Source organism: Emydura macquarii, unplaced genomic scaffold, assembly GCF_026122565.2.
Source record: "Emydura macquarii macquarii isolate MOO-44397 ecotype Brisbane River unplaced genomic scaffold, CSIRO-AGI_Emac_v2 contig_2207, whole genome shotgun sequence".
NCBI classification, from domain to species: domain Eukaryota; kingdom Metazoa; phylum Chordata; order Testudines; family Chelidae; genus Emydura; species Emydura macquarii.
In genome coordinates this window covers 3,220,312-3,245,272 of record NW_027132344.1, presented here as the reverse complement: position 1 = coordinate 3,245,272, position 24,961 = coordinate 3,220,312, and the positions used below count along the sequence as shown (strand labels likewise).

Below are 24,961 nucleotides of genomic sequence, written 5' to 3'. Positions count from 1 at the left end.
CTTACAGCAGGGTTTCAAGATGTATTAGACATCAGTGGACGGATATGGAGAGGAGGGAACCAACAAGGTGTAAGGCTATATCTACACTGCAGTCAAAAGTGTTATTTGACGTTTCGGTAGGCATACATGCACTCCCTTTAATCTAGCTAGCACAGCTAAAAATAGCAGTGAAGACATGGCTGCATGCACTGTGCAAGCCCTTCTGGACCCTCTGGGTATGTACTCGTGTTGCTAGCATGCAATGCAGCCTTTGCTGCCATGTCTTCACTGTTATCTTTAGCTAGATTAAGCTAGAGTGGCTATGCGTATCTGAGCTGCAGTCACACCTCTGATTGCAGTATAGACATGGCTTTAAGGTAATTCGCTAGAGAGAAGTTGAGCTTATAACCCCAACTGTTTGGAAAGGTGAGGGTGCTGGGATTTCTACTTGAGTGCTGTCACTAGACCCTGCTTGGGGGCCCAGACTTTCATGTCAGCCTCTGATTAGTAGATTCTGATAAATTTGAAGGGCTTCCCACCTGTCTGTTTGCTGAAAGACAGAAGGAGTTTTCACACTCTCTTCTCCCACTTCGTAGCCTCCTGACTGTTGGTTCTTCACTACTTTCTGGCTTCTGCCCTCCTCCCCAGGCTTCCATTTTCCAGGATCTCCTCCCTCCATGAATAACTCCGGTGCCTGTCTCTGCGGTTTCTTCTAGCTTTCCCAAAGGACAGCAGAGTGAAACTGACATTATTACTGTTAGTTTTACTGCTGCCCTTGGGGTTTCGAATAGTAGAAATGAAACCTTGATGGGAGTTAGTCTTTGCTCAGCTGCCGCTTGGCAAAACTCTTAGCAAGCCAGAGCCATAGCCAGAACTGATTTTTTGGCAGGGCCTGTGATTGACACGGGTAGGCACAAGCCTTGTGTCACAAGCGAAAGTTTTACAGAGGCCGATAAAAACGCAGGATGAATTGCTTAAAATCTGATTGGGTGGGCCTGCTTTCAAAATGGGTGGGCCATGGCTCACCGAGCCCCACCTGTAGCTATGTCACTGGCAGGAACAGCAGCACAGGTATTGGAGCAATCTCCCTGCTGACTCAGGTAGATATGTTCAGTTTTGGAAGTCCAAGTATTGGTTCACATTTGCTACAATTGTGAGCCATGACATTTTAAATAAAAGCTTAAATTTTGAGTAATTGATACTTATGTAGCTCCTATTCGCCAGGGAAAGCTGACAACTTGCCACTGGTGAGTGGGCAAGTAGATTATTCTAAGGCCTGTCATGGTCACAGTCTTTGCTTAAACACATCAGTGCTAATTGACATCAATTACAGTGGAGGTTCATTCTGCTAACTCAGTGTATGCCATAGAACAAAACACCCTCAAATTCTCCTTACAGATATTCCTTCTGATTTTAAATTTTTGTGCTCTAGTTACGCTTTGTCTAATGGCTTCAGATCATCAAATTTAATTTTACAGTAACTATTACCTCGTTTAAATATTTCAAACAGCCCTTAGCCATCTTTTTCAGGCTAAATGACCCCAAAGGAATTTCCAAATAGGGATAAATTCAGAGCGTATTTTATAGAAAAAACAATTCATAGTGTGGGCAATTTCTGTAACCCACTTGCCGCTCTTAACAAGATCTGTGTTTTGAATAAGAAATTTTCTCCCTTATAAATCAAACTTATCTCCTTCTGCTTAATTCTGCAGTGAAATCATAATCCTGTGTTAGTGGCATCAATCAGTTGCCTTGGAAATGACTGTGTTGTCACAAACACAGAATAAAGACTTCACTACAATATTAGGGCCTGATCCTAGGAAGTGCTCAGCACCTGCTGCTTCCACTGAAGTCAGCAGGAGTTCTGTGGTTCACAACACAGCCGGGAAATGTTTGCATAATAAAAACAGGGATTGTATCCTTCAATTTTTTTTTAAATATCAGTGGAATAATTTCTGTTATTAATATGAAAACTAAATTTCAGGTTTAAAACTAGCTGTGTCTCTTACACCTGTGATTGAAATTGTTTCCTAAGGAATCTTGGAGATTATTTAATAAATCTTAGATTCTAATACAACTGGTTATGTGAAGAAAACTAGCAGACCTGAAGTCAACAGGAATCCCATCTGTGGAGAGTTTGCAGGATGATGTCAGTGTTCCCCTAAATCTAATAAAATTTCCCATTTTTTATTAATATTTCACTTCAACTGTTAGGATGGAATGTCATTTTTTAAAGGAAAAGAATAGCAGTTTGACAGATGTTACAGCATCTCTTAGATACTATGATGCTTTCATTTTGGATTAGAGAGACATTGTCTAGAGTTATTTACTTTTGTATTTCTTCACTTGTATTTCTTCTTTTCTATAGCTGACAGCTCTTATTTGCGGTTTCATTATCAAGCTGAGGAACTGCCTGCATGATAATGGATTCCTGAGGCAGCTCTACACCATTGGTCTGCTGGCACAATTTGAGAGCCTTTTGAGCACATATGGTAAAGATGGGGCAAGCGGGCAACATAATTTATGAATTGACAGTTTCAGCTTAATATAGGTCACAGTTGCAAAATGAGTGTGTAGGACTTAGAATAATTTGCAGTTCCGCAACAAAAAGGAATTTTTTAACTGAACTCAGCTATTGAAATATGAGCTTTGTATTTCCTTCATTTCATTGGTTTATATTTCATAAAATAAAAGACTTTGGTTACTTTATCATACTAGTTCTTTTTTGGAGAGAAATAGAATTAAACTCCAACCAAGCTAAGAAGAACTACTCGCAAGAAATACAATTTGCACTTCCTTGAACCTCCTTAAATACATATAGAGAGACTGAAGAAGTATTAGTTGTATGACTCTATGAATAAATCCAGTATCCACTTGTTCTACAGTGCAGTATGGAATGAATGCTTTTTGAAATGATGACAAATTTACAAAATACCATAGTTATGGATATGACCAGCCTCTGAAGCACTTACTAACATTATTTATCAATGGAAAAAAATCATAAAGTATATTCAAGGTTGTAGCCATGGATGTGTTTCCATCTTCAATGAGTCATAAAGCCAGTTAAGACCCCAGTCTTGCAATCAGATCAATATTGACCAGTCTTTATCCTTGTGGGAGGCTCAGTGATGTCAAAAGTTTTTAGCATGGATGCAAGGGGCTACCCATGTAGATCCAGTTGAGGGATAAGAGTATCCTAATTTCTTAGCCCACACAATTTCTTCATAATGCTGGTGCACCCCAGTCATATCAAGTGTGTATCTGAGACTGGATAAGAGACAATTGTTTATTCATGGAAGGTAATTATTGCAATCCACTTTTCCTCTCCTTGATTTAGGTGAGGAACTGGCAATGCTGGAGGACATGAATTTGGGAATAATGGATTTGCGGAATGTAACTTTTAAAGTAACTCAGGCTACATCAAATGCATCTGCTGACATGCTGCCAGTCATTACAGGAAATCGGTAAACCGAAACAAACACACACATAAAAACCATAAAAAACCCACAGAGGAGGAGGGGGGCAGTGGGACTTGAAGAAGGGAAGGAGAAAATATACTTGAACCTCAAGTGGAAAATAGCCAGTATCAGGATATATTTTTCAATCTCAACACTTTCAAACAGAAAAGTTTTGAAGCTGGTGTTGATGAATTTTTACTATTGTTTTACTTTACAAACAGCTAACCTGAAAAGTGCATAACAAAATGAAGCCAGAAAGATGACAAAAATATTATCATGTGTAAATATTAAGTTGTCCTGGCTTTTTGTAATCATAATGGTTTCAAGCATTTTGACATCTCAGTTTAAAAAGATCAGAAAATAAAAAGTCTATTTGAATTAACAGCATTATTCTGGTGGGAGCAAAGCATTCACACAGCCAGAACAATACATTGAATCAGACACTTCAACCACCATTTAGTCAGTTAGCCCCCAGTCCTGCTCCTGGCACAATACAGGCAGATCTTTGTACCCATTCAAAGCTCCATTAAAGTCAGCGGAGCTCTGCACAAATGCAGGGATCTGATCTGCCCATGGGGAGCCGGTATCGGGATTGGGGTTGTAGCTAGGGAAGGGCGGGACCCTCACTGAACTGAATGACTTGCTTTACATTTTAGTTCTGATTTTAATTGATGTATTTTTAGTCCAATAAGAGAAGAAAAAATACAGGAAAGATGTTGTTTTAAGCCAGTGCAAGGGCAAAACAAGATATAGGAGTAATTAAATGTAGAAATTTAGCATGTCTTTTTGCTTTCCATTAGACTACAGAGAATGAAGCATCATTTCTAAAACCAAAGTGTAATTTTTGTTAGTTTTGTGCTCAGGGGAAATTTGACCTAAACAGCTCTTTTTTTCCTTCCACATAAGAAAGACTGACTTTTTAATGATATTTTCATAGGCTGTTTAACACAGTGCTTGAAAGCTTTTTCAAGTGTCATTGTGTTCAGAAAAATTACTGCAAAAATTCCATAGTTATTGTTTCACTGACCTCCCTATCAAATTGCTCAGTTTACATATTTCCCACCCTCCAGCCCATAAATGCCAGTCCTGCAAATTCACTCTGGGGCTTGTACGTGAAGTGGGTTCTTCTTGTTTCTATATCATCATCTGCAATAAAGATTTTGAAATCTAAGTTACAAAACTGTTGATGTGAGAGGCACACTAAAATACAACTTGTTCTCCCAGTGCTATGTGAGCTCTGCAGTACTAAATTAAACAAAAACTAGTTTTTGACAGTAAGGTAAGCACATATAATTGCAACACACATGAGCGGAGTGCTGCAGGTTTTTGGTTTTTTAACATGATTTCTTTTCTGACCAGTACCAAGCTTAAAAGCACTAGCATGTCTTTGATTTTGATTGATACCCTGTCAGTAATTTGCTATATGTTCAGCTATTATTCTCTGCAAAAAGAAATGTCACATTTTTAAAAATACAGATCAATAAGTAAATGTCTCAATTGTAATATTTTCCATTTGTTTGTTTGAAGCGATGGATTTAATGTGAGAATTCCTTTGCCAAGCACCTTGTTTGATTCGTTGCCCCGGGAGATTCAGAGCGGCATGTTACTGAGGGTCCAACCTGTTCTCTTCAACGTAGGAATCAACGAGCAGCAAACCCTAGCAGAGAAGTATGTATTCAGTCACAAAAATTCAAGCTTAACCGAAGTTAGATAATCTTTTACCCTATTGGAAATACATTTCTGCGATGATGGTATACATTTGCATTATTGTCATAAAAGAAAATAAATGCTGGATAAATAAAGGCATGTTTCTCAGTCACATGTCTTTGGATCAGTGACTATTGCCACCTCCTTAGTCCTGATCATTGTTATTTTGTACCTTCTTTATCTGTCTCTGGTAAGACAACAGGGCAAAATTTCTCAGCAAACGTTTCAGATGGTATTTACCTAAGCCAAATTAACTTTAAATTTCCAAATAAATGGGCTTTTAATGTTGAAAGATAAAGAAACCAAGATTTTAAGTATTAACTGCCATAGCCTGTGTGTGTATGCACCTATATATAATTTTATTCCTGGAATAAATCTCTTTAGCTTTTTATACTGCGCTCATCATTATCTCAGTAGCAGTTTGGTCTTCCAGGAATTTCACAGGTTGAATCTTTAAGTCACCGTCTCATGCTTAAATATCAGAAGAGAAAAGGTGTCTCTGGGCTTATGTTGTGCTCTTTTCTCATCTTTAAAGGTTTGGAGACACTTCATTACAAGAAATAATTAATATGGAGAGTTTAGTTCGGTTGAATTCCTATTTTGAGCAGTTCAAGGAAGTTTTGCCTGATGATTGTAAGTAATCAGTAATTTATAGCAGGTAGACCTACTGTTTTTCTTTTAAATAGCTGACCAATCTGTATCAAATTAATTGTTTAAATGTTGAAAATACTCCAGCATCAGTGGCACAAAAACAGTGATGAAACTGTGTTGGCATTGCAGAGTTAGATAACGTTCCATAAAATGATTTGAGTAGGGTGACCAGACAGCATGTGTGAAAAATTTGGACAGGGAGTAAGGGGTAATAGGTACCTATATAAGACAAAGCCTGAATTATTCTTGGTTGGAGAGAGGATATGAAGTGTGTTTCTCCTCCATTTCATCCTCTTGGCCCATTGAGAAACATTTGGGGCGACAGCCTGTACACCCTCCCCACAACAGGCAGTCTCTATGTAGGGAGCCAGCAGGGCAGACCAACATAGGAGTGCCTATTCTCACTGTTTGCTGCTGCCTTGTTTGCTGCCTTGTTTGCTGCTGCCTTGCCTTGCCATCTGAAAGAAGAAACATGGTCCAAAAGGTGAACCACATGGTTCACAGCATGTTTATTTTGTCACACGATAATTCTCTTAACTGTATATATCACCTCATTTATCCAGTTGCAGCTTTAGGAAGTTACAATGTGGTTACTACATTAAAAATCTATTTAATAATTGCGGTAAAGTGCCTTGATACTTGTGTACTAAATGATATGTAACATTTGAATTATGAAGAGAGGTGATCATTGAAATTTCCATGGCATTTTGAAGGGCTGTCAGTTTCCTTCATTAGGAGTCTAATCAAAGACCCTAATTAATGTGAGTTCTGTGCTAATTCACAGCATGCTAAGTCCTTCAGGGAGAGTGCCTCACTTCACTCAGTAATGGCTTCTCTGACCAGCTGCGTGATGCTGACAGGAACCTGAAAGTTAATTGGTGCTGTGATGTTGGACATTGAAGGGGGGCCAGAATGTAAAATGAGATCTACAGAGTTTTTGCAGGGACAGGTGCAATCCCCTGTAGCCTCTTGAGGGGGGAAATATGGATGGTTTTATTTATCCTACTGTGCCATATATTAAAACAAATACCACTTTGACACACAGCATATAGGATAGTAAACCAATGCTGTTTTCCTGTGTGATTACTTTGCAGTCGGATTCTGAGTTCTCAGAGACTGAAATCCCCTGAAAATATATGCAGTTTAGTTTAGCTTTAAATGAAGCTTTAATTTGGATTGCTAGTTGTGCTAAGCATCTCAGAGTTGGCTTGGCTGTTGTAAAGCTCTAATGGGTTGAAGAGAAAATGACTGAGGTTCTAGCTAGTACATGTAACCATTCATTTCAGCCCTGAGAAGTTATCGTTGTGTAACCAATGGCCACTAACAAGTAGAAGTTGTTCTTATTTTGTAGGCCTACCTCGATCTCGTAGTCAGACGTGCCTGCCTGAACTGTTAAGGTTTCTGGGACAGAATGTACATGCAAGAAAAAATAAGAATGTTGATATTCTTTGGCAAGCTGCTGAGGTATTTATTATTCTAATTATCACCACACTCTGATAATCTATTTTGTACTGAGACAGTATATATTCCCTTTTCTTCTTTCAAGTTTATTTTTCTAACTTATATTTTCAAATTTCCCAGTTCTCTCGGAAGTAGAGTTTAAGTGGCCCCTACCTCAAGTCTCTAAGGTGGGAAAGGAAAGTATCCACTTTTAAATCCAATAAATTATTTAGATAAGTGTTAGATGGTGTTTTGTTGGAAGATGTCTTTCCACATGGACTCTTGCACCATTCTCCACTGACCTATAGAATAATAGAGACCAGTCTGACAAGCAGATGTCAGACAGAAATCACTAGATTAAAAATGTAAAACACTATCTAAAAATTTTGTCCAAAATTAAAGAGAAATCTTATTCCCATCTTGGAGTAATGTCTTTCCGAAATAACTTTTTCCCACAACACCACTAGCTAAAGGTACAGTGGTTCCATCATGCCGCCTCTAATACTAAGACTTTTGATATCAGAGATCTAAAATGTGAGCTGATTCGAAATGCAATTTGTATTACATGGGTACTGTGGAGGGGGAAAATGAGTGTGTTCTCTTAGCCAGAGTTCCCACAAAGAAGAAATGATTAATTGTATATCCCACTTATAGATATGCCGCAGACTAAACGGTGTTCGATTTACAAGTTGTAAAAGTGCCAAGGACAGGACAGCCATGTCAGTGACCCTAGAGCAGTGTTTGATCCTGCAGCATGAATATGGAATGGCTCCTCAGGTCTTCACCCAGGCACTGGAGTGCATGAGGAGGTAAGAGTGGGACTGCTCACTAGTCACTTATTCCTAATTCAGGATCCGTGTAAACTGCAGATGAGTGGTTGTCTCTTTTTGGAAAAGGATCAGTTCCATCAAAAAATAAAGTAAAATAAACCCTATAGGCTATATATAAGCTGGTTGTCAAATCACACTCAATCTTAAATTCGCTGACCTGTGCAAAGTAAAATTGATTATTGCCAAATTTGCACCAGGTGCTCTTTAAGGGGGCAAAAAACAATTTTAACCTTCGTTTTCAGCAATGTATTGGAAGTGTTCAGAGAAGCACATAAGAGAACACTTCCAAGCAGACTGTCAGTGCTGAGCTACCAGTTGAGCATAGAAGATAGGCGCCTTTGAAAGTTGCATGATTGTGGCATTCCCTTGGCGGCCATTGTGCTGCTCTGTTTTTAATTTAGTTTTTGATCAGGAGGTTTTCTCAGATATGACCTTTCTATTCTTTCTTATGTGAAGGATACGCATCTGCAGGTTTCACTGGTTTTGCTATGCTTACTCCTTAGCAGTGAAACAGTTTGCTCACTGGGCAAATTGTCATTATGAGTGTTTCATGATACAGCAACCAAACTCCATCCAACTGTCAGTGTTCTGTAGTCATATCAATTTAACAGTGTTCTGTATTCTGAAGCAGCAGACGTGTTTGCAGAGTTAAATACTAAAATAATCTGTTTACTGTTGTTCAATGCCTTGTTTCAAGCACTGCTGGAAAACTCCGTATTTCACATACCAAAAGAAAGGATAAGAAATCCAGTTTTAGTCTCTATTGATGTAGTTCAACAATGCTGTTCAGTCTTGTTTTTGACATTCACTCTTACTGAATGTACTGCATTGTGTTGTCTTCTCACCAAATTCTCTAAAGTGTTCAATTCTCTTATCCTTTCTGTATGTTTTTGCTATTTGACCCTTTCTTAATCTTCAGTTGCCTACAAGAAAATGCTTCATGTGATAGCTGCTACAGCCTCTTACTCTGGTAAAAATAATTTTTTTTTAATGATTTCACTCCTAGATTTGATTGGTTGCGAGTAGTCTTTCTTTCTCTCACTTAGATAGTGGATTAATTCATGGTATATATGAAACCTGTGCATTTAGAGACTAGTTATCCCTTGATGTTAGAAATTGAGATATCTTGACACAGTACTTAAATCATAAAAATATTACAAAGTACTACATGGCAGAAATTCTGGACACAATAACAAATAAAAGGCCAATAAAGTCAGACACCTTGAGATCAAAATATGACTGACATCCAAGATATTTGGATCTAATCATCCTCAGCAGTATAATTCCTTTTTGGTGTTGCTAGGTTGGATCTTCTCAGTGGTACTAACCTGCATTAAAGGAAACGTGGAGGGAAATGGATCTGTTTTTTAAAGTGAAATTTTGTATTTAGCCTAAAATGTAGAACAATGCTGTGGGGCTTTTGAGAAGTTAAACAAAGTCGATCTCTTTCCATTATGTTTTAAATACATCAGCAGTACATCTGATGTGTAAAGTATTTTCTACAGCTGTTGTGTATACATGATAATGTATTGTGACAGGGCCAGACCTGAGGGCTATAGAAGGGTGCTGGGAGGCATATATATTAGCCCCAGGCTCAACAAATCCTTATTCCCTGGGTAATTGGGCCAGGGTTTCTCCAGGTCAGTTAGGTCACCTGAAGCCAATTAAGGACCTTTCCACAGCAGTTAAAAGCCTCCATTTCAGGCTGATGGGGGCAGCTGGAAGGGAATTGAGAGAAGGAGCAGAGCTGCTACAGAGCTTGGTACTATTACTCTTGCTGCCACAATACCAGGTACGGGAGCTAAGGAGAAGCCCGTATGGGTGGGGCCGAGGGTCGTAGGCCCAGAGGCCTGAAGGAGGACCCGGTCACTCAGGCAGCTGAGTGAAGGAGTTGAGGTGGGGGAACCTCACCCCAAACGGGAGGATCACAGAGACCGAGAGACTCAAGGTGAAGAAGGTGGAACAACCCTCCTCCCCGGTTCCAGGAAGCAGACCACGAGCAGGGGGGCCACGGACAGGTGACCCAGGGAAGGTAGTAGTTCTCATGGACTAAGTAGTTTGAGGCTCCTTCTCACAGGGTACCTGGGTTGGGGCCCGGGGCAGAGGGCGGAACCGGGCTCTCCCCACCCCACCAGCGTAGCTGAAGAAAGCTGAAGAACCTAGTCTCTTAAATCCCAATTTACTGCTCTGTCTACTAGGCCACACCATCTAAGTGACTCCACAAAGTGCAAGGCAGTGGAGACTCAGACCCTGGATGCCCAACTGTTGGATTGTTAATGTTAATTAAAATGTATTCTCATCTTTCCCACTGACTTTTCTTTGTATATAAAAGCAGAAACATCCAGTCACTTTAACTTGGATGGCCTTGGACAGTAGTTGAGACTAAGACAATAATTAAGGATACCGCATATTTCACTCTTTCAAGAGAGGCAAGACATTTCTTTCTTTTTGCAGTAAAAAAGTTTTAAATGATCTCTCTCAAAATACATAGCTGAGGGTGCAATGCAATGTTTAGTATAACCCCATTTTCACATACTCATAACTTCCTCCTGCCTGTTTAATTTTGGCTAATGCTCCCTGTGCCTGTTCTTAGGCCAAAGGTTAATGTTTTGTAGTTGTTGAAACTTTGAACAAAAGCCATTCAGCTGTTTTTAGTTAGGCGTTCAGGAAAAATATATTTCTCCATTTTAAAAAAATATATATCTTTAGGTCTTTTCTTATGCATATAACGCTAAAAGAGATATCTGAACTCTTTCACATTTCACACATTGCTAATCTCAAGAGGCAGTAGCTAGGTAAATTTATTGATTTTTGAAAAAGTAATGAGATTAATTAAAAAGTCACTTTCAGGCATTCACGGTAAACTGAAAACCTAAGAAAAATTATATTAACTGTTGCTTGCAGTACTGTGAGCTTGGTGAATGCATAATGCCACATGGTTGAACTATTGATTCTACAATTAGCTTTTTCTTATATGCATGGCATGGTGTAATTTATAACCTACAGCCTCAGTGGCTGACAAACTTTTGGCTGGGAGTTAAATTTCAGACTTAGGTCACATGCAAGTGCCAGATTAGTGAGGAACTTTCCTCCTCCATTTCTCCCTTTCCTTTCTAGAGTTATTCTCCCTACGAACATTTCACTTTGTCAAATGAAACATACTATTAGTCACAATTTAGTACATTCCAAAGGTAGCATTTTTTGCTCTTCAGGAGTGTCTGCATGAGCCAGGGATAAGTCTAACTGTCCTGGATGCCAGTAGTATTGGGTTTTATATTACATGAGTTGGTAAAGATGTGACTTGCTATGGCCCGGTCTACCCTAGAAAATTAATTCAGCTTAACTATGTCACTCAGGGATATGAAAAATCCACACCCGTGTGGCGTAGTTAAGATGACCTAACCCCTCAGTGTAGACAGCACTGGGTCGATGGAAGAATTTTTCTGTCAACCTAGCTACTGCCTCTCGGGGCAGTGGATTATCTATGCCAACAGGAGAACCCCTCCTATCAGGGTAGGTAGTGTCTGTGCTGAAGCGCTACAGTGGTACATCTGCAGTGGTACAGCCATGCTACTGTAGCATTTCAAGTGTAGAAAAGCCCTAAGTCTCTTGTGCTTTTGTTCTTCTCTTTTTTCCCATCCTTCTCTTCATTTTCTCTTCTTCGGTTTTCTACCTTGATGTATGTCTTCCTGTCACTTTCAGTGTCTCTTCTTTCCTCCTTCCTTCTTCTTTATCCTCACGTTGTCCTCTCTCTCTCTCCTTCCCCATATTCTGTTTCCTCTCCAAGATCAAAGATCTTTGCCTTGTCCCTCACCCAATCCATTCTGTCTTGCATCTCTTTCCAGCATTGATCACACTTTCCATTCAGCTTTATCTGTCCATTCACTGCCTCCCCTGCTCACACCCAAATCCCTTCATCCGCTCCCCAACCTTCTCTCTCCATTTATTTTGTACCCCAATACATATTGATTCCACCCACTTATCCCAAGTACATTCACTTTTTCATACTCTAATTTCTCATATACACTCCTCCTCAGACCATCACCATTCACCAGCAGGTCAAGCAGGGGAAGTTGCTTTGGGCATGTTCCTTTGCCTGCTCTCTTTCCAGGAGTTAGAGAGACACTAAGATATTCCTCTACCCAACTAATTCCTGCTAACCTGAGGGACCTCCAGGAAGTTTCTGAGATCTTACTAGCTGCCAAAGAGAGTTGAGGTTGCTCAGCACCTTGCACAGAGGTGCTTGTTACCTCCCAGGATCAGGGCCCTTTGCCTTTGTACATTGAAAAAGGACAGTAGTAAGAACAGAACAGTGATTCAAAATGAAGAGCATGGACTGAGAAACCTCAGCTAACCTGGACAGGTGTTCTCTGCTGTTGTCCCTCTTCGCTCAAAAACAACTTGGGCAGTGAAGGTCCATCTTGAGACGATTATTCTGAGACCTGGAGATTCCCCACCACTGCCCATGTCTGCACACGCAAAAATGAAACGCTGCCCAAATGTGTGTTTTGCCCAAATGTGTGTTTTGAAAAGCTTTTTGAAAAGCATTTTGAGAATAAGTAGAATATTTTGAAGCAAAATAACTGATCTGTTGAATTGTAACATACAGGTGAGAGGTTGTTGAATTAATTCACTGCAACTCACACTGAAGTTTGTTTGAAAGGGTCAAATACTATAATGGTTATTCATGTTCAGGTTGCTTTTTGGAGCTCCATTTCTTTGCAGCATGTGGAAGCATGGCAAGGCAGCATGGAATATTGCGTGGCCAATTGAGAGAATGAACATGGAAAACCATTCTTGTTCAACCTACATGTATTTATTTTCAGTAGACTACAGTATTTTTTTCTTATTTTTCTCTCTTTATTCTCTTTCTCTCTCCTTTTATCTGTAATTGTGGTGATTTTTTTGGCATTACTCCACTCTTCCTTTACTCCATGTTTTGATTTTGTTGTGGCTTCTTCCATGTTTTTCCTTTCATTTCTTGGTCACCTTGTTTTTCCATCTCTTTTGATACATTCATTGCATGTCCACCTTCCTTTCTGTTTTATTTTCCCTTCCCTTCTCCCAAACTTCTTCCTTTTCACAGCATTGGAACACGGGAGATAGTCACCCAGAAGAACTTGAGTGGCTTGGTGCCCATCCGAGATTTCAGGCTAGACCCCAGCCTTCTCTACTCTATTCCTTTACTAGCTCTGAGCCCCAATTTACTGATTGTGTGGCTGTTTCTGAGCATAGCATACTTGGTGGCCAGATTACGTTGCAAATGAAGACAAGTTTAAAAAAAACAAAACAAAAATAGATAAAAGTGCTTGAATGTGTATTGCCACCTGATACCTGCTGGACAAAGGAATGTGTCATAGCATTGTCTGCCAATAATTATTATTATGCCTTACAATTTTATGTTTATATTGTACTAAACTGTAAATATACATCAAATTATTTTATCAAGAGGAATTGTATTGAAAGTTTAAACTATTGTTATGCTTTCAGTGCTTGTAACATAGTCTGAAGTTGGCTGTTACCTCGTTACTTTAGCTGGCCTGAAGATCAGTTTCTCTAACCAAATATTTCTCTTGCATTCAGATCTGAGTCTCTCTCATATATACAGTTTTGTGTTACTTGTTTCATGTATTCCAGAGAAAGGAACTCTGTCTGAAAAGAATTTGTATCTTTTTGTATAATCTTTAAGTGTATGCTAACCTTGCCTTTCATTTTTATGAGGTATGAAGAAAAAATTTAAAATAAATAGGTCGGGTTTATAACAGACGTACCTAAATAAATACATCTGACACCTTTCTACTTCCATTTCAAAGTATAATCGCTAAATTACAGTAGTAAACAGTTTGCAGAACCCATAGTCTTGTTCCTTTCTCATGTTTAAATCTATTTCAATAGCATACTGTACCCACTCCAAAAAATAATTAGAATTGCAGTGTACTGTGTGCAATATTATTTCATTATGTTTACAGGTATGCATTTTATAACAGATTTAAGTGAATGACTCACAGAAAAGGAAAGTATGTAGTAAAAAAATGGCTGCTAATGATCCATTATCCATTTATTCCTCCTTGGGGAAAGATGCTCCATTGTTAAACTATAAAAAAGAGAGAATTCTGAAGCAGGATAATACCTTATACATTAACTCTGTCGACATTCAGTATACCATACCAGGCAATAAAAAAGTATATTAGTTAGCTCCCTTAGCATGTGGTTACATTGAACTACAAAGCTAATGCATTTGGGTTTTGTGACAGTGACAACAGACAAAGTGTTACTGTTATTTCTATTCTTAAATATTTTCTAGGTGCTCAGATATTATGGTTATAGAAGCCACATAAGGACTTAGGTAGGTGAATAGATGACAGTGAGTTAATATGTAATTTCTATCATTACTATTGTAATTAGCTCAAATAGACACATAGCAGCATTCAGAAAGCCTAGGTAGATGTAGCATTTATATTAATTTTAATTTTTAGAAGGATTTCTGACAGGTAATAATGCAAGATGAAAAAGCAGGTATGTAATTTTGAGGTTAGAATAGAGTCCTACATTCAGGAAATGTTTAATTTCCTGTTATAACTAAATAAGAAAGTACATAGCCATATTTTTGTTGTGTCTTCACCAAATCAGATTGTACGGTACAATGTCTCCTGGTTTCCATCCCCTCCCACCCCAGATATCCTCTTGTGTTTAAAAAAAAATAGTGAATGTATTGAAATTTATATTCTATTTTTATAAAAAAAAAAACTGGAGTGAGTTTCGGAAAGCTTATTGCTGATTAAATTAAAACCATGGCATGCCAGCAATGGAAAATACAAAGCCGATTGGTGGGAGGTATAAACTACTCTGCCACTGCATCTCAGTCCTAATCTTCACACTCTTCTGATTCCAGCCTTGTTTGTCCCCTGAACAGCCTGCTTTTTGTGCCAAATTCTATGTTTTTATTACGTGAACAAATATCCAGTATTGACAAAGGCCTTGATCCTGCAAAGTGCTGAGCACACTAGCCAAATCCAACAAGTGTGATGTTCCAACTTTGAACATGACTAGTCCCGTTGAATTCTATGGGACAATTCATGTGCTTAAAATTAAGCATGTTTAAATGCTTTGCTGGATGGGGACCAACATGTTCATCGTCTTGCAAAATCTAACTCTAAGTTAAGAAGCCAATTAGTCTCACTTTGGGTGAAACCTGAGGCCTACTTAAATCAATTTGATTTCTTTAGGGCCAAGATTTCATCCTTTGTTTGTGACTTAGCCTATGTTTAAACTCAGGTCTCCAGAGCTGGAAAGCTTAGCGCATGCTGCCCTCATACCCCTACCAGAAAAAATTAATTCTTCACAAAAACTATCACCTAATTAAGTTAAGACTCTGGTTCTTCACTACTGTCTCAATCTTGCACAGTGCCAAGTGCCCTGAACTCCCAGCGAACTCAGTACGAGTTAAGTATGCTCAGCACTTCATGGGAGGACTTAACACTTTGCTCAATCCAAGTCCTTGTGTGGGGTCCCCAATGAGGAGATGACTGTTATGTCATATGAATGAAAGTTTAATAAACACAAGTGCCGTTAGTGGAGATGTATTAACCATCACAAGATCTCCATTCTTTACATTTTAGAATACACTTTGGTAACTTTGGTTGGTGGTATGAAGGGGCAATACTGTACCTTTATAATTCAGCTGGTTACCTTTGGGTAGGAGTTTTTGCATTCATTTAATTAAATGTAGACAGATACTCAGGTAAAGGTGCAATATATTAAATTTAAGGTAAAAATAACCCCGTACATTTAAGGTAAAAATAACAATTAATGTTATGCCTTTGTGGTCACATATCAAAATATATTTTAGATCACATTTAAGATCATATTAAAGGTAGGAATAAAGCCAATAAAATTAAGGAACCTTGATTCCATTTGGTACAGTATTTTGTTACCAACTCATCCAGTTATGCTAGGAATCTCAGTAATGAAATAAGGATTTATGTTCACTATTAGGTCACCTAAAAGAAAGTCACACGTGAATTTAATATTTCTAGTCATCATTGTTTCCACTCAAACAATGACTTCCAAACAATAAGCCACATCCTTAGCTGATGTAAACTGACATAGTTCCATTGAAGTTGATGGAGCTCAGCTGATATACAGCAGCTGAAGATCTGGCACGGGAGATAGACTATTCTATCACATACTATCTTGCCTTCACATTCACGGGAAGTTGTGGGTGGGAGCCCTTGCAATACCATCACTGTGATTCACTTCAGACATGTGCCATAACTGCTCATGATGGGATGAATTCTGAACAGAGCTAAACTTACCAATGAATACCCTAACTTTCTGATTTGTGTCTCATGCTACTGTGACTTTGTGACATTACCCATGGTATAATCCAGACTGTTGACCAGCTGTGTCCCCTTAATTCTCTTGCCTGGAGTACCTTTTACACTGCTTTACTGTCAGAACATCCACTCCTGATCTGCTTAGACAGTACGGGGAAGGCACAATTAGCTGCTTATAAGGCGGCCCATGGCTTTTGTTCTTCCCCACAGAAGCCTCTCTGTACAACTTTCCATCTTCTTCAAAGAATCTCTTGTCATTTTCCCTTCCTGGGACTCCTTCTAGCACACATTTCCTTATGCTTTCTAGAGTGGGATCCATCTTCTGTTCAGCTGTAAAATGCTGGCAGTTAACAATTGAAACAGTCCCTTCAGTCACAGGCGTCACTTCCCCCCACGGTTGATTCTGAGGGTGTGTTGCCTTTCACTGCTCTGTAGGAACCAGCCTCAGCTGGAAGCACACAGCTTCCTCCCTCAGCAATTTCTGAATTTTTAGCACTTCCCAATGGAGTCTCAGTACAATATTCCCATATGCTGCAGGTTACCATATTAACAGCCTTAGCCACATAAAAAAATATCATTCCCAACAAGCATGTCAGTGGGGCTATCATTTACCACCCCCACAAGCAAATCATTTTCCAAATCTTCCTGCTCCACATAAACCAGAGCTAAAGGCACAGGAACCCAAGTTCCTTCTATTAACGCAAGCTCTGCCATTCGGCCAGGCAACTTATTGGACCGAACTGTTTAACCAGAGAACTCTGTGCACCTGTATCTTTCCACCCTAAGCCTTTCCTGCCATTAATTTTGACAACCTTAATGTGCTCCATATCTGGCTTTGTAGGACAAATTTCCACAAAACTTGTCAGGTAAGCTGTAGGTGCCTCTGAGGTTCCTGTATCAGTGGTTTTTATGTTAATGATAGCTGCATTAACATGAATAGGCTGGGGCTTGGTTTCTTTTAGCTTAGGGTATCAATCTCTTAGGTGCTCACTGGAGTTACACTGATAACACCTTCTGGGCTCCTCACCTTTTACAGAATGTTTGTGATAGAAATTATCAGGAAAGGAATTATTCTGGGAAGGTGAGCATCTAGCCTCCCAACCACCCTCCTTTTTCCCAGGGTAAAATGGGAATCCCCTAACCCGCAGGTTTGTACCCCTATCTTTGTGGCTTACGCTCATTAGATGACTGGGCTTGGTGAAAGTTGTCAACCAGAATAGCCATCTCTGTTACAGATTTTACAGACTTATCCCACAGACATTGCTTTATATCATCATTACATAAACTCAAGAAATATTCTTGGTCAAAATTTTCAGTACCTTTTCCCTTTATTGTTTAATCTAATTAAGTCACACATCCTATAAACAAATTCACTATTACTCATGCCAGCACTTCTTTTAAGACTTCTAAATTTTGCCCTATGCACCTCAGGAGTAATTTGGAACCTTTTCTAAACAGTTTCTTTAAACGTAGAATATAGCAAAGCTTCCTCAACTGGCATTTCATTAAACACATTTCAAGCCTTACCAGACAATTTTGCAGTCAGGATGGGGACTCTCAGGGACACATCTTTTCAAAAGTAGCAAAATGCTCCTTGATCCAGTCTGTCTGTTTGTATGAAGGGCATAGTTGGTCTTAGTTGAGAATTCTTTGAGTAGAGGGAATCGCTGGTGTCCCTGGGTACAGTTTCTGTTTCTCTGATATTTTCAGATTGTATTTCCTCTCTTTTTCCTTCTCCTCAGCCTCTGTGCCTTTCAGCGCTATGGTTCACTTATGGAATGCCTCTTCAGCTTCCTTAGCTTGCTTCTGGGTTTCAGCTCCCAGTTCTTTCAGCTCCATGGCTTGCTTATGGTCCTCGGTCTCCTGTTGCCTTAGCTCCATGGCTCGCTTATGAACTGCTTCTTCCAGATCACCAGCTTTCTCTTTCATCTCCAGCTCCTTCATTTTCAGTTTTATGTCTGCTTCTTTTAACTGATGTGGATGATCGTTCTCTTTTTTTTCTGCCTTCAATCTGACCAGCTCTAACTTTGCTTCATTGTTGCTCATTTTTATGCTTTTCTGTTCCTACTTCCCTTTCTCGAAATAAGCAAACAGAAAACAACAAAACGGTAATCTTTCTTCGACTGTTTTCAGCCACCACTCTTGAGCCTAACTTAAAATCACTGCGCCAGTGCTTAAAGTGCAATCTTCACCCATAACAACAAGCTGTGCATATACCCTGCTACTCTCTGCACCACTGTGACATTACCTAGGGTACGTTCTGGACTGTCGAACAGCTGTGTCCCTTTAATTATATAGCTTGAGGTATCTTTTACACTGCTTTGTTGTCAGAACATCCATTCCTGGTCTGCTCACACAGCCTTCAGCATGCAAAGTCACTCCCAGCCAAGTCACTTGAGCATGCTCACCAGTCTCTCATGAATTACATACAGGATGTACCTGCAAATTCTTTGTCCCTGTGTTGTCCCGCAAGAAATGGGCATCTTGTATTGCTTAGTACCCTTCAGAACAGTACAAGCCCATAGGAAGTCCATCATTTCATCAAATTAAAATGATAATGCATCAGCCTTGATATCCCAAATAGAGTTTTCCACACAACCTAATCCAAATACACTGGTTAAGATAAAACAATAAAGTAAATTTATTAACTATAGAAAGATAGATTTTAAGTGATTACAAGTAATGATGCATAAAAGTCAGGATTGGTTATAAAAGAAAACAAAAGGGTAAAATGCCTGCTAACACCTAACTTCACAAGCTAAGTGAACTTAAAAGCAAAAGCTAACCATACACTGCAATAAATTTCACAGGCTGAGTCTCCTTTCAGCCTGGGACCCTTGCCCTTTAAATCAATTCCTGGAGAGTCATTGATGTCACGAGCAGAGAGATAAAGAAGGAGAGAGGTAAATGAGAGGCCACTGTCTTTCTTATTCCACTCTCCCCTCTATGAGGGTGCACCAGTTGGGGGTGCAGTTGATAAGTAATCTCTTGTGGATATGAGGTCTGACCATCCCTGTGATGGAATGTAAATTTCTTATTCACACCTTCCCATTGCTGGAGAATGGCTGTTTAACCAAGTAATAGCTCTTTAACAGCTGGCTGGCGTGTCAGTGTGTCTTTGTCTGGTTTGGGCCTGCTTTTCTAACTTTTGAACATGTTATAACAATGCTATAGAGCAGAATCTTATAACATTACATACAGTGTTGATACACACATTTTACCAGGACAATGATGTTCAACAGATTATGAATTTTCAAATGATACCTTACAAGGCATATTTCTAGTCTTGTAAAAGAGGTGAACGTAATAGTATAGACTGTCAGACACTTAAACTTAATGTTTTATTTACTAATTATTTAAAAAACAATTTGTCCTAGAAAAGGAATGAAACTGAAAGCAAATCCTTCATGGCAGTGTATTTTACACAATACACAGTAATGGCTCCTTTGAAGCAATTCAAGTCCATGATGTGAAAATATATTCAGAAAATTTTCGCAATGTGTCTCACTCTCTTAATTGACTGTAACAACTTTTGCAGTATTTTGTGTAAAGACATAAAATAACAGTGTAACATACATATTGAAATCCATGGCGCAAAAAATAGTTATTGTACATTTGTAGTAGACAGACCTCAAAGTTTAAATAGGGTGGATGAGGAAACAAAGTTAAGAATGTTAAATGCATTTAAAACTGGCAACAAGTAAAATTACAACCAGTTTAATTAACCAAAATCATATAAGCCCAGCAATGAGCATGAGCCAATGTTGGAAGAAGATTTTTTAAAAGTAAACAAAACCCAAACCCACCTTTTAAATGAAGTCCCTATAGTTTACCCAGGGTATCTTACATGCTGCTTTCATCTGTCTTTAAAATAGGAATAATATAGCATTTCAGCCATATGATGGTGTAGTGTACATTTTGCCATCAAGTTAGAGCATTAACCCATTATCGTTATCCATTTTTTATGTTGTGTAGTAGAGAGAGAAGAAAAAATTCTTACAAGAATCTAACTTATAACCTATATTTAAAAAAAAAAGTGCTTCCTCTTTGTAAGACTGTTTTTGGAAAACAAGGATTTTGCATATAATCAAAGGGACTTTTCAGTAGATTTCAGAACCATAGTACATATAGCTAGGGTAGTTTTCATTATAGCACAGAGTCTCCTTGTAGTATGGGACAACTACATAGCAACATTAGGAAAGGTTTGCAATCTAAACTCTGAACAATTTTGTACGATGAAGGTGATGAATGTACATGGAGGCAATCTACAAAACTGCCGTTTCAGGATTTAGATTCCGCTAATACAGTTTGTTGATTTTCAAATTAATTTATGCATGCAACGTTATTTGGAAAATAATTATTTTTGTATTTGTTCTACTCTTTAAGTAAGCTTTGATAATACAGGCATACAGGGAACAATAAAATTATTATAAAAATTCTGTTCAGAGATCAGCAGTTTTTCTTTTTCAACTTAATTTACTAACATTGGCAGAAGTGTATTTCATCAGTCTTTTGGGATCCCATGTGCAAGGAAGTGGCATTTAAACGTCATAGTAAAAGTACCCTGAAATACATGAAACCATCTCAAATATAAAAAGTTTGTTCCATTAGATACACTGCTGCTTTTTAGAAATGCAAAACTAGCAATCAAACATAGCATATGTCCATTCTATGTGCTTCATAGTAGCATTGTTTAATGATCCTCCATTTTTAATATTTGCAATGGCAAATGATCCAAACACCCATTGAAACTAATCAATTTTTTCAGTGCTATGGAATAACCAGTTCATTTCATCTTAGTTTAAGTCTTTTATTTATTTATTTTCCTTTTTACTGCTGTCATTTTTTGTGCTTGTTTTTTTCCCCAGTGAGGGTTGTCGAAGAGAAAATACAATGAAGAATGTTGGATGTCGCAAGTATGCATTTAATTCCCTGCAACTGAAGGCTTTCCCAAAGCATTACAGGCCTCCAGAAGGAACTTATGGAAAAGTTGAAACATAAGCATACTGTGTCTTGTAATTAGTTGTTCCATTAAAACATGGGGATACACTCTAGTTTAATGTATGAATTTGTCATCAAGACCAGATAAACAATTTTTGTACATTTCACTAGATTATATTGAGCATGTTATTTTATTGAATTGGAATCTGTGAAGATTATTCTGACATCTTAGTTTGAGATTAGCTTGATGACTTTCTGCCCATTTAAATAGCCTTCAGTGCATGCAAGATGCACAAATACTGTAGCACTGAATAATTATCTAAATGCAAATAGCTTGGTACCTCCAGGGTGGTCAAGTACTTTATGAATGGCATTTAGGCAGGTGTTTCACATAACATCTTTTTATACTGAGTTGACTTGAGAGTAAGCTTTTCATAATACTTTTTAAAACTGAGAGTAAAACCTTAAAGTTGTAAATAGTAAAGTAATTAGACCCTGGACAGTCTGAGAAGTGTAGAATGCATTGTTACAATTGAACAACAAATATTTAGTTTTTAAAAAAGAACATTGGCACAATAAAAGTCAAGAGCTTAAAATGTTTTACTATATATATAATACTATCTTTCATACACGGAGTTAGTAATGTACAAGACCGGATACTGACATGAAGTCCTATCCTGCTCCAACTTAATCCAAAACTCCCACTGACTTTAGTGGGAACAGGATTGGACCCACAATCACCTTATTTGATTTCAGAAACATTTTAAATTTTTAAAAACAAGGAGAGTCCTGTAGCACCTTAAAGAATAACAAATTCCTGCGGGCATAAGCTTTCGTGGGCTGCAACCCACTTCGTCAGATGCATGAAATGGAAATCACAGGTAGGAGGTATATATATACATCCAAGGGTAAGAAACAACAATGGAGAGGGCAAGTGCTAACAAAGTCAGTTCAGTTAGAATAGATGTGGCCTATTCACAACCGTTGATTAGAGGGTGAGAATGTGTGAACAATGACAATTACTCCTTGTAATGGGATAACCATTCCAAGTCCTGTTCAGACCCAGTCTGATTGTGTCAAGTTTGCATATGAGTTCCAGCTCTGCAGTTCCTCGCTGAAGACTCTCCTTGTTTTGCTGTATACAGACTAACATGGCTACCCGTCTGGAACTTAAATTTTTAAAACACTTGTGTGATTGCACTTGATTAGTTATTAGTGCTTATACATAGTACTATAAAATTCAAATAGTTTTTTTTCCTCCAATTATAGTAATTTAACTTATAGTATAAAAGGCAAATTACTAAATTTCATGGTACTGTGCATTAAAAAGTAACACATTTCTCCAATGGCTTTTTATATTACTTCCAGGTCAATAGTGTTAGTATCTGAATTTGTTTGATGATATTTTCAATACCTGCCAATTCAAAAAAGCTCTATAAATGCCCACCATTGCCCAATCATTCTGTAACAAAAATTTGTTTCTGTTTAGCACTGCACTTTACCCAGCTGAGCTCTGTCAGAATAATGTGCAGGGATTATGATTATTTTAACATATTTCTGATGAATCTGGCAATGTCCTATTTTGATACAAAGTAACTGTTAATGTATTAAAATCTCATACTTTGTTCCATCTCATAACTAAGGTGACCAGATAAGCATCCAGTAAGAAACGTTCAACACATCTCCTTGAAAATAGTCTCTGTAAAGGGTATACATTCTAAAAAAAATAATGTAAACATTAATTTCCAAATTTTATCAGGATTAATCTTCCCCTAGCAACATTTAGCCCAGTACACAATATTCAAGTCCTCCCTCCCCCTTGGATTCTAAGGAAGTAGGTCTTAGAATGAAAAATATGGTCAGTTTGTTCATAACAGAATAGCAAGAACCAGGTATGTATGTGACAGTTTCTTATTTCTTTCTCTGTCTTGGTGTTTGTCTGTGTTCTCACTGGTCTATCAATCATATTCATTCTGCTCCCTTATAAATTTGGGGGTTTTAAGTACCGTAGTTTCCACGTTTTGCTTTTTGCAATTCAACATTTAGCAGTGTGTCATGTTAGACTGTTTTGCTGAACTAGCTTTTTATTATTATTTCAGTCTTTCTAGGAAAACAAAACTGCGAATGTTGTGTAAGATATGCGTATGTCTAGAATTTGCTAAAAAGTATTAAACATCCTGTCCCTCTTTTGAATAATTAATTTATAGCTACAGCAAAAACAATCCTTGGGAACTCCACAGGCTCTGTTTCCCTTAATGAAACAACCTGGTTTTGTTTTTTGAAAACATGTAAAATAAATATATGTCAAAAAAACTTTCAGTAGGGTTCCTTTGGATTTATATTATTCCATTAATTCTGTTAAACTTGCACTCCCTCTTCTGTTATTAAATGCCACATTTATTTTTATGTAATCTATACTCTATAGAGCTTTGAGTTTCTCACTGGTGACATTTAGTTGACCAGTTTATTTCATATATTTTCAATCATGTAGTTAAATATATATATAAAAAAATCTAACATTGTTACACTGGAACTCGGTGTTCAATTTTGAGGGGGAATAATGCAAGAGGGTTGTTACAATTCTTAGAGATGATCACTAGTATTCTGGAGTTCTTAATAATTAAATCCACTCTAAATTATAGTGACCTTTATTTATTTTGTATACACTCCTAATCTGAATGAATTCCAAAACTCTTTATGTGCATGCTTCTTGCTCACCTTTTTAAAGCGGTGGAACACCAAACTTAAGTACTGCATTATTTTGTGGAGAATATTCCAATTTCTATATACTTCATGTAAAGCATCATTGTCTGGCTAATATTTTATATATACAACATAGTTATTACATGCACCTAAATAGGCTTGCTTAAAGGGCATATTGAACAGTAAGATTTTGAGCAGTTCATCTAAAAAGAAAAACTGTGAAACTTTAAAATCATATAGGAACCTTCACATGAGAGTTTAAGCTTTTATGCACAGGAAAGATATTAAGGATTACTGTAAAATGAAATTTCTGTCTAATATTCTTTTTGAGTACATTTTTAAATTATAAAACATACTAAGGTTAAAAAAAATGTTGCCAGGTATGTTCTGTGTATGTTCTGTGAAAGCACCCACAGCACAGTTGCCTTTTGTTTCATTTATATATGTAAAATTATTGTATAATACAATACTGTTTTGTCCCAACACAATTGTATTTGCCAAGCTTTGTGCACTGAAATATTTTTATTTATTTGGTTTTGGGCAGTATTAATATATCATAAACATATGGTTACTGTTTTATATATTCCTAGTTCATCCAATCCATGTATGCTGTAAATGTGCTAGTCTTTAGGATGAAAAACAATAAAAAAACTGACAAGAATATTGAGATGTGACTTATTTTTAAATCCATCAATTTATACTTTCAAGGTCTTAGACTCCAAATTTGACCTGTCTGATAACTTTTATCTAATGGGGAAAGCATTTGGTCTTGAATGGATATATTTTGCACATTTATATGAATAAAATGTAGCTATTCATTTTTAGATCTTGCTAAAACACAATGATGTCTACAATCTTCTATGGTGTACAGTGTAGTTAAACCAGATGCAAATTTGGTCCAGGGTAGACTTCACAG

The 24,961-nt window shown here is 37.8% G+C and overlaps 1 protein-coding gene across 2 annotated transcripts in view; it reads left to right on the top strand.

The window, feature by feature from the left end:
- The window catches only part of INPP4A (inositol polyphosphate-4-phosphatase type I A), a 69,783-nt gene extending 45,077 nt beyond the window's left edge, over window positions 1–24,706 (top strand). For both annotated transcript variants that reach the window (XM_067559994.1, XM_067559995.1), the window contains 7 exons: window positions 2,348–2,471; window positions 3,317–3,443; window positions 4,965–5,105; window positions 5,680–5,777; window positions 7,147–7,259; window positions 7,890–8,044; window positions 21,270–24,706. In XM_067559994.1, the coding sequence (XP_067416095.1) occupies window positions 2,348–2,471; window positions 3,317–3,443; window positions 4,965–5,105; window positions 5,680–5,777; window positions 7,147–7,259; window positions 7,890–8,044; window positions 21,270–21,402 (891 nt within the window). In that variant the 3' untranslated portion in view covers window positions 21,403–24,706. The remainder of the gene's footprint in view (window positions 1–2,347; window positions 2,472–3,316; window positions 3,444–4,964; window positions 5,106–5,679; window positions 5,778–7,146; window positions 7,260–7,889; window positions 8,045–21,269) is intronic.
- Window positions 24,707–24,961: the final 255 nt, after the last annotated feature.